At 35.9% G+C, this 16,840-nt stretch overlaps 2 protein-coding genes across 2 annotated transcripts; both read left to right on the forward strand.

Moving 5' to 3' along the window:
* Window positions 1-5,181: 5,181 nt before the first annotated feature.
* On the forward strand, window positions 5,182-7,110 carry LOC135717757 (uncharacterized). Its single transcript, XM_065239935.1, has 3 exons — window positions 5,182-5,257; window positions 5,374-6,591; window positions 6,701-7,110. The coding sequence occupies exons 1-3, from the start codon at window positions 5,218-5,220 to the stop codon at window positions 7,108-7,110; spliced, it is 1,668 nt and encodes a 555-aa protein (XP_065096007.1). The 5' UTR covers window positions 5,182-5,217.
* Window positions 7,111-13,983: 6,873 nt separating this feature from the next.
* Window positions 13,984-16,302, forward strand: LOC135717699 (uncharacterized). The gene is made up of 3 exons (XM_065239891.2): window positions 13,984-14,066; window positions 14,180-15,385; window positions 15,501-16,302. Exons 1-3 carry the CDS (start codon window positions 14,027-14,029, stop codon window positions 15,941-15,943), a joined length of 1,689 nt encoding a protein of 562 aa, XP_065095963.1. The 5' UTR covers window positions 13,984-14,026; the 3' UTR covers window positions 15,944-16,302.
* Window positions 16,303-16,840: the final 538 nt, after the last annotated feature.

Here is a 16,840-nt window from a genome sequence, read left to right on the forward strand (position 1 = left end):
TCTCCATTTTTTTCCAAAATGTGATAAACGCCACTCCTCCTTCTCTGTTTTTTTTAAATCAGTGTATACACTAGTCAACTGAATGAATATAACATGGCAAAGATGAATGCACATTTATATATTGATTCAATAGATTAATGTCATTTTGAAAAACAAAAACTTTTCATGGATTTAATGCATTTTGCGGATTTTTTATTGTATATATTAAATACTTTTTATAATAAATCTTTGTGGATTTATTTTTTTATTAGTTTATAATAAAAATTCAAATCCATAAAGATGCTATGTGAATGTTTAAAAAAAAAAAGGTTTTCATCTTGTCACTTAGCATAGAAAACACATTTTACCTAAATTAGTCAAAATATTGCATTTCGGAACCAAACTCTTCATACATTTCTTTTTGTTTGTAATTCAGTGTTTATTAATTTTGAGAAAACATAACATTTTGCAATATTATATAAAAAAAGTATTAGACCACTATTTCCCCTATACCTTCCCGCCTTCCCTCACCCATCCCGTTGCACTCAGGACTTGGACGGATCAACATGATACAGGATAGAAAATTGACATCTCTCTTCTGACTGCCAACATGCATTTGTGTAGTGGCATCTAGTGGTGAGATTGCAAGGTATTAACTCCGTAGAAGGAAAAGAACAAAACCTAAAACATGACGTAGAGTTGTCAAGGTAGCAATTTCACTGGAACTAAACAAATCAATCTAACCATAGATGTGACCAGTAGCAGTGGCTTTCTTAACATATCTCAAATAATTTGGCAAGGGTTCTATGACTTTAGTAGTATATTTTATAGCATTTTTTTGCCCTGAGGGTCGGGTTTGGTCCCACTACCCTGCTGAAAAACCCAGCATACCAGCAAGACCAGCATATGTTGTGTTTTGGTGCTGGTTTGCTGGTGACCACCAGCATAGACCAGCATAATTCCCATGCTGGTTTGGTGCTGGTTTAGCTGGAGGTCATCAGCATACCAGCACCAGCATCCCATGCTGGGCAGACCAGCAAATGTTGTGTTTTGGTGCTGGTATGCTGGTGACCACCAGCTAAACCAGCATGAGAATTATGCTGGTCTATGTTGTCTTTTCAGCAGGGTCCACAGGACATGAGTTAATATCGTCTTTACTACCTTATCAATATGAGCTGAATCTGATCCAGAAAATGCAGATGACCAAGTTGATCGATCAACTTTGCCAGTGAGGCTCGAGCAGGACGTAACAGATTGGTAAGGTAAGGATTACTAAAACATTAAAACCATGTCTGCTTTTGTGATCATAGAAATGAAAAACAACAAGCTCTACTTTGCACTGCAAAAACCTTGCGTTTGAATCATGAATCATTTAGTCGGCAGTAAATATGAAAACATAGACTTCTTACAGGCTGTGAGTCAGTAGCTGGCAAAATAATGATAAATACGTTGTGTCCACGTCAACCGGCCCAGGAAGTAAACTGTTGCCTACAATCCGTGTTTGTTGTAGTCCATAATAAGACATTTATGTTGGAAACGATATGCAGGTTAACAAAAGATATAAATCCCAAAGTAAACAATGACACGAGTTATCGTTTACTTTGGGATTTGTATCTTTTGCATATCGTTTACATGTACAAATACACCTTTACACGCCAAAGGAAATGTAAAATCTTGAATTGGATAATTGTTGCTATTTCAATAAAAGAGCTGCAAGGCAATGAGACAGAAAATAATCCAATTTATAAGTAATATTTAGCCCAGCAAAAGAGTTCATTTTACTGGTTGGGTTGACTGAAATAATCCAGATTTCTGGGTTAAATTGTAAAACCCACTAGGGTCAAACCAACCCATCAGTTTACCAATTACAGTTTGCAGTTGCAATTGACATTTCGCTAAGCCACGCGCGAACACCGCCACAAGCCAATCGTGGTTTAGCAACCATAACATAGAGGTCTGTTAAGCTTTCGAGCGAGGGAAACATGCCGAGTTGTGGGTATGGATTGTGTAAATCTGATACCCTGTATCCTAAAAGTTTAGACGGGGTGATGGAATTTTTTCTCTTCCCGAAACCTAAAACCCAAAGGGAGAAATGACAAACATGGATCAAGCAGCATTTAAGGCCTCATTCGCAACTAAATGTCAACAGGATTAACAAAAACACCAGCTAGCTAACTCAGCAAATCATTGCTTGGAAATAATGACGGTTCTTTGTTTACAATGCATATATTTGAATGTAAAATAAGATGATTAAAGGCAAGATGGAAGCTGACTGACATATTTAAAAATGTTTTTTTAGCATTTTGTTAATGGACGGCCTACCTCAGAGTACCCCAATCCGATCGCGGCTGCTGTTTGCACTGAGACCTAACCTATAGACTTTAGCTTCAATTTTGATTAAATTATTTTCTAATCTGTTTCATATTATGTTGTGTATATATCACTCGAATACATACTGCAGTCCTTTTGGTTTTGCTCTCTCAGATATTTTACCTGTTCGCCAAAAATGACTAATTATCTCCTTGGTAACGTCTGACACAGGTGCATACATACTGTAATAGCAGGCGCGAAAGAGGGCGGGACTAAGTGAAGGGTCAATTGAGGCTAAATGGTTAAATTCAAAACAACACTTTAAATCATGTTTTGAATCTGGTGAATGTACAGCATGATTATTAATTGGTAGGAATTTAATAGTGGTTAAAAAATAAAAAATATAATTCTGTCTGATGAAGCATTTAGTGAAGCATTTTGTGAAGCCAAGAACTTTTGCTAGTCTTAAACAAATCTTTGTCTTTTCATGCAAACAATAAAACATTTTGAAAGTCAAATTTATCTAAACTAAGATAAGAATTCCAGGAGAAAGTTGATTTTAGAGAGAAGAGGAGAATAGAGAAGAGCAGAGATATCGGGTAAGATACTTTACTGATGTTATTATATTGTACAACTGACCTGCATAGAGAAGCGTCTTGTTTTTTATTTATTTTACTTTCTAGAATAGAACATTAATGAATATTTATGGTTAAATGATAAAAACAGTTATTTCTGCAATAATTCACTGAAATTAAATGGACTTGTCAAATAACAAATGAATTTCAATGAATCATGGCTATCTTGAAGTAGGAGAGACTGGGAGTGTTGTGACACCTTTTGTTTCAACATATTTGTGACCCTGACTGTAAAAACTCAGCTAAAGTCTACATAAATAATCCCTACATAATGTGAATATTCTGTAAAAAAATAAAACCTTGATATCTTTATTGCTGGGTCTTTCCCAAACGTTGGGTTAAAAGCCAGAATTAACATTTGTTAAATTTAGACCATTTTTGTCTTGATGCAGTTATATTATATATTTTATGCTTTTACACACACAAACAAAAAAAATGCTGGGGTATTTTCAAACTAGCATTGGGTCAAAAGGGGAGAAACCCAGCTGTTTGGTTAAATTAATCTAAAAATATTAAATATTATGAGTTATAACAGGCCTACAACCTTTAGCTATAAAATCTTTATCTTTGAAAATGTTTATTGTACTTTAACTGTGACTGTATTCTGTGTTTTCTTTAACTCAAAACAAATTACTTTTTTGCAAAATGACATACTTATAAATGTTTAAGACTTGACCTAGGTAGGTTGATTAATATTTTTTGATTGAAATGTTAAGAGCTGTCAGCTGAGTTTACATTCACCACACTAAATGTTCACAGACACACATGCACAGACAAATAATTTCTTTCAAGATTTTAAAAATACACCTCCTATGACCTGGCATGACCTATGACTTTTGTGTTGTTTGCACCATAATATTCAATTCTGTGTAACTGGAATCTCTTGTACACAAACGTGGACAATTACACTGCTTCATATTCAACGAAAAATATTTGTTTTTTATATTTATTGTTTCTTCGTAACCCCAAATAGCTGGAAGAAATCTAAAATGCAAGACAAACCAAAGCTTGGGTCTTAGGAGGTTAAGAGTGAGTATTAAATTGGACAACATTTCATTGATACAAACTTAGGCCCAGATTTACTAAATGGGGCCAATTAGAACAAGAGCACACTTCCAAAAAAGCGACGATGGGAGTGGTAATATCTGCAGGTTATTTACTAAAAATGTGCAAATTAAATTACAAAGGCGCAACAGCTGATTTCCATAATGACCAACAATCTACTAAGACTAGCTCCTGCGAGTGATCGAATGCCTGATGAGCTTGAGTTCATCCACGGACATCTTAGCTGAAAATTCGGGGTGAAATCTCAGCTAACAAAGCCATACACTGAAAAGAACCGGAAGAACTGACAAAGAGGTTTTGAAACACCTGCTATTGTGTGACTTCTCCTAGTGACTCCAGCAAATAAAAAAAATTACATGGCTTGGCAAACATAACATGGCTTTGAATAATATGCTCCTCAGACATTCCAAATAAACTCTTACATGTTAAAAAAATCCTCTGCCTTGTACCACTCGCTCTCTGATGTCTCTCTTATCAGCAACAATTGCAGCCATTTCAAGTAAACTCCTAGAAATGCATGCAATAAGGTCAGTCACAAAAATAACTAGACCACACATTTTCAGCGCTAATTATCCACTGCGCGTCTTTAGTAGGCCTAAATCCCGCCAGTCGTCATTTAATGTCAAGATGATGGTTTGAGCTGGCACAAGCGCCATCTAGTACTGTCATAGAGTTTGAAAGAGAACAAATGAGTCTTGGCCCAAGATCAGATTTTTTGCATGAGTGCTTGGATGTGTTGCGTAGGTGCTTGTGAAAATAGGCAAAACCGTGTGTCACACTGCGAAAGCGTGAGAGTTGGCAGCTCTGGATAATAGTAACTTGCGCAAATCTTTTATCTTCAATGGCATTAACTAATATTGCATTTCATTTAATAAAATGCTTGTAATTGTTCACATGTCATTGAATGTATAAATATGCTGTTCTTGTTGCATTTGCACAGCGGTAATAAACAGCAGATGTTCTCAACATGCCACGCTGGCGTAACTCTAAACAGAAAATAATCCAGTAGTTCGTGCATCAGCACTGAATACCTTAAGTAATTTTATTACCTCAGCAATGAGCTACTCCACAATGTCATCTCTGTCTTTTCAAATGCTATGCTATTCTCGTTAATATTTAACATTTCTAAAACAATATTTTTATAGTTATCGTTATAATGTGAACAGCCCTTTGTCTTTCCTTTACTTGTACAGAGCATTGAGCCTGAGCTCAAAACCGAGATACAGTCATGTTTGCAATTCTTCTGACTGTATCATTGTTTAGCCAAGGTAAGAGAACATTTTTTACTACCATGTGTGGGTTTTTTAAATGGAGCATTGCTGTGTTTGGATTGGTGCCTGTGTGATGATCAAATGACATTTTTAACACTCTTTTCAATTTGAAGGTCTTACAATAGTGGGCCATGGAAAAAGTTTCATCACAGCATTTCCAGAAAATTTAGGTTTCTTTTATCGAAACACTTCAAATAGTCTGAGAGTCACCGCCCTCCATGACAACACATTTGTCGACATCTTTTTCAACGGCAGCAGCACACCAACAAAAAAGATATTAAACCTGATGTTAGGCAAAACTGAAACTGTGGTGTTTCCAAAATCTGCTGAAGTATATCAACTCAACTACTCCACACAATCTATCCGAATTAACAGTACCAAAAACATTGTAGTACATTCTGTGAGTAGTGCAAATTTTACGATTAATACAATCTCAGCCCAGACCAATGTTGTTCAACCCAATGCAAATCTCGGGATAAATTATCTGATCCCTTCACTGAACTACACAAATTTTCTGACAACGTTTGGCATATCCCAGTCAACCTCCTCGTTCACAAGATACGACTCATTCAGACTAATCATCATCAATGCTGAGGACACAGAAAACAATATCACGATAGTCAAAAATATATCAGACAAAATTCAGTTAGTAAACTTCACGATCCCATCATATCAACTTATCCAGTTGCAGGCCGATGATTCAATGATGATGGTTAAAACGAGTCATAAAATAGCTGTGCTGCTGACTCACCCGTGTCTAGATAAAACAAACTGTTCATGCAGCATGATAGTCAATCAGATTCTTCCTGTGAGATTTCAGGGTCAGAACTTTGTTGTGCCCCACATTCAAGGTATAACCCAGAGACAGTTAGTTATGACATCAAATGATGAGGCAAGCTCACTATCTCAAAACAACACTGAATTAACTCCTAGTTCATCAGGGTATCTGTCACTCTCGGATTTAAACACCCAGTATGTAACCGCATCGAGTGACGTGTCTCTCAGACTGATCAGTCCAGGACTTTTCATTGAATTGATCCCAGAACACATGTTTGCTGGCTGCTACCTGCTGCCGTTCTATTCAAACAGCAAGTTGGCAGTTGTGATAGCTAAAACTGACAGCACAGCTCAAGTGAGCTTAGGTTCAAACACGATTGATACCTCTGCCTGGTCTGAGATTTCTAACACACAATACTCTAAAGCTGAAATAACCTCATCAGACCCATTGGCCCTTATCTGGACTACAAGCTCAAAGATTGTGGTTTATATAGTGGATAAAAGTGGTGACACAATTTTTGGAGGCCCAGCTATACCAATAAATGAACAACCAGGTAAAAAAACTTTGCATTAGTGAGCAATCATTTGTGATACAGATGCAATTAATTGTTGTAAAACACATCATTGTGACGGTTAATAGTTTTTATTTATTTGTGCACTCAGCTCCAAATGGCTGTATGATTCCTGGAGAGTTTGTAGTTGGATATCAACTTCTTAAATGGACTGAGTCCCTGGCTTACTGCACAAAACTTGAGAGAGAATTTGCCTGTCCTATAAATAAATACATCCAGATAGAGTTCACCAAGCAGGTTAACAAAACAAATGTGGAGGGTTGGATCGGTCTGCGCCAGAGTCTTATGACAACAGAGTGGTACTGGCAGACGAGTGCAACATCAGCATCATCATCTGTGGATTACGTTAACTGGGCCAATGGGCAACCACGGGCGAACAAGTTAGAAATTTGTGCTTCATTGTCACTGAATGGTAAAGATGATTTTAAATGGAAAACTGCACGCTGCTGTAAGAAAAAGCTTCCTGTCTGCTACAAACCACCAAAAATCTTTATCCTTTGATAATGATTCCTACAAGATACATTTCTTAGGATCTTGTGTATATTAATAATATAATCCAGAAATATATCAGTGTATTTTTAACAACCACCTGTTAAATGTAGTTTCTGATGGGAGATAGAAAAATATTTAATGTAGTTCACTTATTATCAATTATTGTTAAATTATTCTTAAAGCAACACTTTGTAGTTTTTGTACCTTTAAATAATGTCTCTAAAATTATTTCAGTGATAGAACAACTTTTAACTGGACAAATTGTACTGTTGCTGCAACCTGAGCAGCCTCCTAGCTGCTACAAGCACACTCTGACCCCGGATTTCCACCGACTGCGGAGCAGCTGCAGATCAGCTCCGCTGCGTTAAGGCTCCGCACTCCGCCGTCCGCCAATACCCACCAGTTCCGTTTTTGTTGCAGAGCGGCTGCGTGCTGAAGTGACGAGGTCTCGCAAATTCACGTGATGATCGCGCGATACCTTCTGTCTCTGCCCATTATGCCATTGAATTATGACGTTTTTACAAACCAGCCCAGATCACAACACGAGATCTCGCATAGACAGAGCAGTACATCAAATCCATCCAAAATTCAAAAAATAAGAAGGCTGCTAAAACATTTATATATGCTTTATCTTTAATGTATTTATTTGAAACTCCCCTGGCTCTGTTCCTGTCTATTATTTGTTGTTTCTGTATTAATGACTTTATTTGTGTGTGTTTGTAATGTTTGTATTGCAAAGATTTAATAAAAAAACACGAGTTCTCGTGAATTCAGGTATGATCACGCGATAAAGTCATGGCTCCACCCTGCGGAGCTGTCCGGCATCTGTCAAAAATAGAAGCTCTGCGTATTTGTGCCGGAGGGCTGCGGATGGCCGGAGCTGTGACGGATTCGGAGCGCAGTCAGTGGAAATACACACATTGACTTGAATGGAAACCGATTGACTCCGCCGCCGTTCCGCAACGGATCCGCAGCCGTTCCGCAGTCGGTGGAAATCCAGGGGTGAAAGTGGCGGTGGAGGGTAGGAAACACAGCCCCGCCCCTCCCCCTGCCTGCAGAAGAGTGTCTGATACCAGGCATTGTTGCGCTTTTCAACCACATGGGGGAGCTGTAAGTCATTTTTACATGGAAACTACATAGTGTTGCTTTAAACATTAATCAGGAGAAATAGATTTGTAATGCTTGTTTTTTCCAAAAAGTTGTCTGACAAACAAGTTGTCTGAATTTGTATAACCAGATACAAGACCTTAAAAGCTTTACTCTTTACCCATTCAGGATGCTGCAATATTAATCAGCCTGTTTGTGACTTTATTAACTTCTTTTCATGTGCTCAGAACTATGGGAAGTTTGTTCATGTAGAAAAGTTGAGCATATAAATACTGAAAGTAATGTAGGTTTTATTTCACTCTTATCATAGGGGTGTTACCTTACTGGGAGCTTTGAAGTATGATTCTGTAAAGCTAAAACAATACAAACTGTAAAAATATGCAAATAAAAATGATTTAATCTTCTTGTCCTGCATAACCTTTTCCAATATGCATAAATAGTTTTAAAAATGCTACTAATTCAGAGCAGGTTACACATTATCAACATCATTTAGCATTTAAAGCATTTCACAAGACTTTTTTAGATTTAAAATAAATCTTTGGTGTCCCCAGAGTACATATGTGAAGTTTTATTTCAAAATACTATATAGATAATTTATAACAGCATGATAAAATTGCCACTTTGTAGGTGTGTGCAAAAATTCAAATGAGTGGATATTTGCACTAAAAGGCACTGCTGGTTGGATAGTGCAGATTAAGGGGCGGTATATCTCCTTCTGACATCACAAGGAGAGCTCCATTTCAAAGACCTATTTTTTCACATGCTTGCAGAGAACAGTTTACCAAAACTAAGTTACTGGGTGGATCTTTTCCCATTTTCAAGATCGATAGAAGCACAGAAAAAGTCAGATTTTCATGATATGTGCCCTTTAAGAGATAACATTCAAGATTAAGTTCTATAAGCTTATCTAACTTTGTATCACTGTAAACTACATTAAACTACATTATTAACTATTAACTGTGTTAGTAATGGAATTGATTTACCAAGGTAACTTCTCTTTAAACAGTATTTTAAGTTGATTTGTCTGACCTACTGTACACTATAAGAAGGATGTGTTATTTTTACACACCTTTTTGTGTTATGCTTTTAACACATTGCACTCTTAAAATGGTTTTGTTATTTTTGACCATAATGGGTAAATATTGGACAGAAAACGTGCTGGGTTAAAAATTTACCCAATGCTGGCTTATTTTAACTGCTGGGTTATTATACCCCATGGTTGCATAACAACAACACAACATTGGGTTATTTTTAACCCAGCACGGGGTAATTTTTAACGCAGCTCATGTTCTGTCCAATATTTACCCATGATGGGTCAAAAATAATCCAGCCATGTATAGAGTGTAGGGCTGTCACTTTTGAGAAAAATCAAATTCGAACGGATTTCGAATATCATGCAATGTATCCGAATATATTCGAATATCTAGCAAACCCCCCCCCTTCTATCTTGACATGCACATGAGGTTAATTTTGGTCCCATTTGATTCCCTCTCGTGCGCACAGTTGCTGTCATCGGTCTCACTCTCAGCCTCCTTCCTATTACGAGGTGTTACTGTAAAAAATGCGATGGCATTTTAAAAACCGGAGGGTTTATTTATAGTTCGAATATGAATATTTCACGTCATGTTCGAATGCATATTCGAATATCGAATAAAAAGTGACAGCCCTAATAGAGTGTATGTGTATTTTAACAAATTATGTATCATTTTGTGTTAAAATAAAACACAAGTTGTATTAAAAGTAACATAAAATGTGTTGTTTAAATAATAACACAGAGATGTGTGAATTCTGGTGTTGTTTTTAACACATCCATTCTAAGAGTGTAGGAACTTGTGTGTATTTTTTATATAATACCTGAAATATCTCAGTGTATTTTTAAGGACCACCTGTCCTGGACTGGTAACATTTATTGTAGTTTTTAGTGGGAGATACAAAAATATTTATGTAGTCCAATTATAATCAATTATTATTAAATTATTCAAAATAGATTTGTAATAGACGTTTCAATGAAATTTTTTTGTAGTTTAAAATTATCTTGTTAGTAATAAGTGAAAGATCTTATTAGGAGTATGAAATAAAAGCAGATTTTTAACTGTACTTGAATCTTTGAATGTTTTACTTGAAAAGCTTTAATCTTTACCCATTCAGGATGCTATAATATTAATCAGGCTATTTGTGACTTTATTAACTCCTTTTTATGTGCTCAGAAACAATGGGAAGGTTGTTAATGTAGAAACCAGGCATAAAGTTGAGCATATAAATATTGAAGGTAGTGTAGGTTTTACCTCACTCTTATCATAGTTAGGGGTGTTGCTCACTGGGGCTTTATTTATGTTGAGGTATGATTCTGTAAAGCAAAAACAATACATACTGTAAAAAACGCTACACAAACCTGCCTTACTTTTGCATAATCACTATGCATAAATTATGTTAAAAATGCTACTAATTCAGATCAGGTTACACCAGAGGTGGGGAACTCAAGTCACATGACTTCACTCGAGTCTGACTCGAGTCACAATTTTCAGGACTTACAACTTGCTTGATTAAAGTATGATAATGACTTTGACTTGAGAACAAGTAACTTGAGACTTGACTTGACATGGAAGACTCGGCAATGACTTGAACTTAAACAAATAGCAATACAATTAATTAAAAATATATATATATTGTGATGTCAGCACCACTAATCAGCGTCTGTGCCTTTAATGCTGCACTATTCAAACCACCCCCAAACATGGCAGACAGTACAGTCGAGCTCCACAAAGAGTCTCATTTGGCTATAAAGACTTTGAACTGGACCGTGCCAATAAAAAGATTTGCAGGATGCAAATGCAACACAAGAATATCCGACAGGACAACCACAACGTCAAGAACCACAAGGAAAGGTAAGAAAGTCATCTCTTTATAGTCAGTTTCACTGTGATCTATAACGATTACTAATGTAATAAATTAATCTTTCCTGTTTATCAGAATTTGGCCTTTTAACATTTCTTTACTTATTATTAGAAATGCTACCATTGTCATTACGTCTCGTAAATAGATGTATTGGGGAATTTGGCTATAATAACCATCCCTGATGCTATTTTACAGTTTCAAAAAACAATTGCGCCACTGACCAGAAAAAACTAGTCTAAAGTCAGTGGCACGTTGCGCGTTGTTCATTAACCGACGCTGATTTGGGCGGGTTTCTCCCATACCCATATAAAACAACTTCTCTGTCTTTGACTGCTCTTACAAGAACGTCGGTCTCCTCAGCTGTGAACCGCTCCTGGTGTGCGCCTGGTAAATCCGTCATAATAATAGCAACCCACCATGGACCTTGCACACTTGCGTTTAAAGGGAATGTTGGATGACGTTCTGATTGGTTTATTTGACGTTACGCCCAAACCACACCTATGAATAATGAACCTACTTCAGACCAACCCCTTATTGATTTGCGCCTGGCGCAAGAGTTATTTCTCCCGCCGGGAAAATAGCAACAGCGCCCAACAGCAACAGTCAGCGCCCAAAGGAAGTAATGCTTACTCATGCTTACACTAAATGCTTACACATTCACGATGCGCTGTACAAAGATTAAGTGCATGCATTGAATAAAGATAGGTGTGTATTAATTTGTCTAAGTATAAGTTTTCCTTTAAAAAAAATCTTTCTGCCTGATAAAGGATTTATTGAAACTTTGTGTACCCATGATCTTATACAAGTCTTATACAAATCTTGTTCTTCTTATGCAAAAAATAAAACATTTTGAAAGTCAAATCATTCTATACTGAGATAAGAAATCCAGCACAGAGTTGATTATTTTACTGAGAAGAAGAGAATTGAGAAGAAGATCAGAGACATCGGGTAAGATACTTTACTAATGTTATTATGTACAATACAACTGAACTATATAGAAAAGCACCTTTTTTATTTCATTTACTATAGAATGGTAATGAATATTCACAGTTAAAATGCTAAATGAGTCATTTTTGAAATCATTCTCTCAAATCAAAAATTAGAAAAGCTATAGAGACTTTAAAATATCAAGATTTTAAAGGATTTTTAGGGAAGATAATATAAAGAACATAATATAACCTTGATATCTTTAATATTAACGAAGTAAGATCATGTTAAAGAAATTATAGTGAAATTAATGGTTGAAATCAAACTGGCTATCTCAGAAATTGATTTTGAGTTTTCACAGGTAGGGTCACATTTTTGCTATGTTAAATATGATATAACATACTATATTATATACCATTTACAATTACACTTCAAGTCCTTGATTATGATTGGTCAACACAGTTTTTTAAACAAAGAAAAACAAAGAAAAAGAAAAATGCTGTTTCCCAGTAAAACACAAATATTAGCTATAACCCCCGTGCATCATATGCACAACATGTGCAAATAATTGGAATAGATTAAATGAGATAATGATATTAAACTAATTCTCTCCTATATTATACATTCATCAACTACACATACATACATACATACATACATACATGCATAAATACGCATTATGATGTAGTCCAGGTCTTTTTTTGGATGTGGAGTGGAGTGAATGTATGCAACAAGTACTTGAGTAACTTTTTTTAAACTAGTGCTTTTAGAGTAAATTAAAAGATGGGTACTTTTACTCTTACTCAAGTACATTTCTAATGAAAAAACGGCACTTTTACTTCGCTACATTCGGTGGCGTTACTGCGCTACTGTCAAATAATTAATCAATATAGTTTTATACTGCAATGCATGCTGTGTACACCAAAAAAACTGACATCTCAGTGTACAGGAATTCAAGCTCCAACCTGAAACAACACGTAACTTAGCGGTAAGTATCACTATAATGTCTATTTGAACACTAATAATGGTCATTTCACACACTGTGTGAGAGTGTTTTTGTCATATGCAGTTTTGTGCAAGCAATGACAAATCCTGTAAACCTTACAAACAACACACATTCACATCTGCACATTTACATATCATTTCCCCACAAAACTAAACAAACTAAACAGCATAATGTAACGACATCTTGCATGTCTACACAAATCCTGACACCTCACTAACATGTAGAAAATATATTCAAATTAAAACGGGATTGTATTTTATTTAAATCCTTCCTAATGAATGTTTACACATAAAAATAAAATAATAAATTATGTTTTAAAAAAAACATATTAAACATATTAAATATATTATAATAAATGTAGAGTTGATTTGAACAAACCAATAAGTTCCATATGAAATTCTAAAATGATTATTTTTATCAAGCTCCCGTTTATGATCAGTAGTTTATTGCACTTTATTGGCAATAAAAATAACCTATTCATATAAAAACATGATAACAAACAGAAACACCTGAAAATATACCCGCATTTCCTAAAGCGTGTTGACCTTACAAACCCTATGACATTTGTTTATCAAATTTTGACCAAATCTCACCCAGTTTTGGTCTTGAAGATAATATAAACATGCTTTTACATACACTTTGAAAATGCTGTGTTATGACTTTAAACTCAGAATTTGAATTCTGACTTTATGCTCAGAATTCTGACTTTAATCTACATCTTTTTTTTCATTCGTTGAAATGCTGAATTAAGATCGTTTGGGGGGGGGGGGGGGGGTCGAATCGAGATTACGTTCTTTTAACGATAAATCGTGCACGATGAATAATGACAGAAGTTTTAATTTGGTGATCGTTGTGTTAATTTACAACAAGTACAAGTTGTTTTACATACTAATGCTCATGTGTCATTTTGTCAGTTTATTGTGCTTCTTTGTCTTTTCTTCACTATAGTCTACACAGCATCCAGTTTGAGCTTAAAACTGAAATACAGTCATGTTTGCAATTCTTCTGACTGTGACATTGTTTAGCCAAGGTAAGAGAACATTTTGTGTAAGAGAACCATCTGTGGGTTTTTTGGATGAAGCATAGCTGTGTTTGGATTGATGCCTGTGTGATCTCATGATCAATGTTTTTATTAATTTAAAGGTTTTTCAATGGTGAGCTATGGAAAAAGTTTCATTACAGCATTTCCAGAGAATTTAGGTTACTTTTATCCAAAGACTTCAAGTAGTCTGAGAGTCACCGCACTCCATGACGGCACTTCTGTTGACATCGTCTACAACGGCAGCAGCACACCAACACAGACGATAACAAACATACTGAAATGCCAAACTTTAACTGTGGCGTTTCAAAAATCTGCTGAAGTATATCAACTTGACTACTTCACACAGTCTATCCGAATCACCAGTAACAAATACATTGTAGTTCATTCTATCAGTAGTACAAATTTTACTAATAATACAATCTCTGCCCAGACCAATGTTGTTCAACCCGATGAAAATCTCGGAATGAATTACCTGATCCCTTCACTGAACTACACAAACTTTCTCACAACGTTTGGCATATCCCAGTCAACAAAATACAACTCATTCAGACTGATCATCATCAATGCTGAGGACGCAGAAAACAATATCACGATAGTCAAGAACATATCAGACAAAATTCAATTAGTAAACTTCACAATCCCATCATACCAACTCATCCAGTTGCAGGCCGATGATTCAATGATGATGCTTAACTCGAGTTGTAAAATAGCTGTGCTGCTGACTCACCCGTGTCTAGATAAAAAAAACTGTACATGCAGCATGATAGTCAATCAGATTCTTCCTGTGAGATTTCAGGGGCAGAACTTTGTTGTGCCCTTTGTTCGAGGTATAACCCAGAGACAGTTATTTATGACATCAAACGACAAGGCAGACTTACTATCGCAATTCAAAACTTTATTAACTCCTAGTTCATCAGGGTATCTGTCTCTTCCGGATCTGTACACCAGGTATGTCACTGCTTCGAGTAACGTGTCTCTCAGACTGATCATTCCAGGACTTTTCATTGAATTGATCCCAGAAAACCTGTTTGCTGCGTGCTACATGCTGCCGTTCTATTCAAACAACCAGTGGGCAGTTGTGATAACTAAAACTGACAGCAAAAATCAGGTACGCATAGGAACAGGTCAGCTTATAAACACTGACTGGCTTGAGCTTTCTAACACACAATACTCTAAAACGGAAATATTATTATCAAGCCAATTGACCGTTATCTGGCATCCAAGCTCAAAGATTGCAGTTTATATAGTGGAAATAATTGGCAACACAGTTTTTGGAGGCCCAGCTATACCAATTAATGAAAATCCAGGTAAAAAAAACAATTTCTTCTAAATAAGTAAGCAATCATTTGTTATGCAGATGCACTAAATAGTTGTAAAACACATCATTGTGACAATAAATATGTTTTGTATTTGTGCACTCAGATCCAAATGGCTGTATGCCTCCTGGAGAGTTTGTAGTTGGAGAAAAACCTCTTAAATGGACTGAGTCCCTGGCTTACTGCACAACCAGTCAAAGTCAATTTGCCTGTCCTACAAATGAAGACCTCCAGATAGAGTTCTCCAATCAGGTTGCCACAACAAATGTGGAGGGTTGGATCGGTCTTCGTCGTAGTCTAATGACTACAGCCTGGTACTGGCAGAAGAATACAACATCAGCATCATCATCATCTGTGAATTACGTTTACTGGGCCGATGGGCAACCACAGGACAACAAGATCGAACTTTGTGCATCACTGTCACTGAATCAAACAGATGATTTTAAATGGAAAAGTGCATGCTGCTGTGAGAAAAAGCTTCCTGTCTGCTACAAACAGCCACAAATCTTGCTTCCTTTAACTATGACTTCTACAGTTTACATTCCTTAGGATCTTGTGTATATTTATAATATAGTACCAGAAATATCTCAGTGTATTTTTAATAAGTTCCTGTTCTCCTAATGGTAAAAATCATTGGTTCTGGTGAAAGATACTAAAAAATATATTTAGTTCAGTTATTATCCATTATTGTTAAATTATTCTTACTACATTAATCAGGCGAAATAGATTTGTAATGCATGTTCAATGACATTTCTATTAGCCTTAAAAATATATGTAAAAAAATAATGTAGTCACCATATTAATACTAAAAGTAGTGTAGGTCTTACCTCACTATTATTAAAACATTGCCTGTAGTGATGTTGCCTCACTGGGGGCTTCGGTTATTAAGGTGTGATTCTGTAAAGCTGCTTTGAAACATACTGCAAATAAAAATAATTTAACCTTGTTCTGGCATTTTCCAACATAAATAATCTTTTAAATGCTGCTAAATCTGAGCAGGCGACTCATCATCAATACAGTAATGCAAGCATTTAAGAGATAACATTTAAGATCGAGTTTTTGAGCTTGTTAAGTATCAGAACAAATAATTAACTACAATAAATTATTAAATAATAAGATAACTTTGTATCATAATGTAAGGGATCTTAGGTTTCGGAATGAGAACAAAACTGCAATCGTTCCTGGGTTTCGGACAAAATATGTCGGAGAGCGTTGCTAGTATGAATATACTGTTTTGCGATATGTAACATACAAGTACTGTATGTTACAATACAAAGGTCCTGCATTATCCTGGTTTTCTTTTTATCTCACAGGCAGGCATTTCAAATATCCTACTGTCTCACTTAGACAAGGTGTTCCTCAGGGCTCTGTACTTGGTCCACTATTATTTATCCTATATATTTAGCCACTGGGTAACATCATTCATCGACATTGCTTTAGATATCC

This window comes from Paramisgurnus dabryanus, chromosome 13 (assembly GCF_030506205.2).
Source record: "Paramisgurnus dabryanus chromosome 13, PD_genome_1.1, whole genome shotgun sequence".
Classification (NCBI taxonomy): Eukaryota; Metazoa; Chordata; class Actinopteri; order Cypriniformes; family Cobitidae; genus Paramisgurnus; species Paramisgurnus dabryanus.

Excerpts from the sequence above, each read along its gene's own strand:
- LOC135717757 (XM_065239935.1), top strand. The coding sequence starts at position 5,218 with ATGTTTGCAATTCTTCTGACTGTATCATTGTTTAGCCAAG. Across the intron at positions 5,258-5,373 it reads TGTATCATTGTTTAGCCAAG|GTCTTACAATAGTGGGCCAT; the intron begins GTAAGAGAACAT and ends TTCAATTTGAAG. Across the intron at positions 6,592-6,700 it reads ACCAATAAATGAACAACCAG|CTCCAAATGGCTGTATGATT; the intron begins GTAAAAAAACTT and ends TTGTGCACTCAG.
- LOC135717699 (XM_065239891.2), top strand. The coding sequence starts at position 14,027 with ATGTTTGCAATTCTTCTGACTGTGACATTGTTTAGCCAAG. Across the intron at positions 14,067-14,179 it reads TGTGACATTGTTTAGCCAAG|GTTTTTCAATGGTGAGCTAT; the intron begins GTAAGAGAACAT and ends ATTAATTTAAAG. Across the intron at positions 15,386-15,500 it reads ACCAATTAATGAAAATCCAG|ATCCAAATGGCTGTATGCCT; the intron begins GTAAAAAAAACA and ends TTGTGCACTCAG.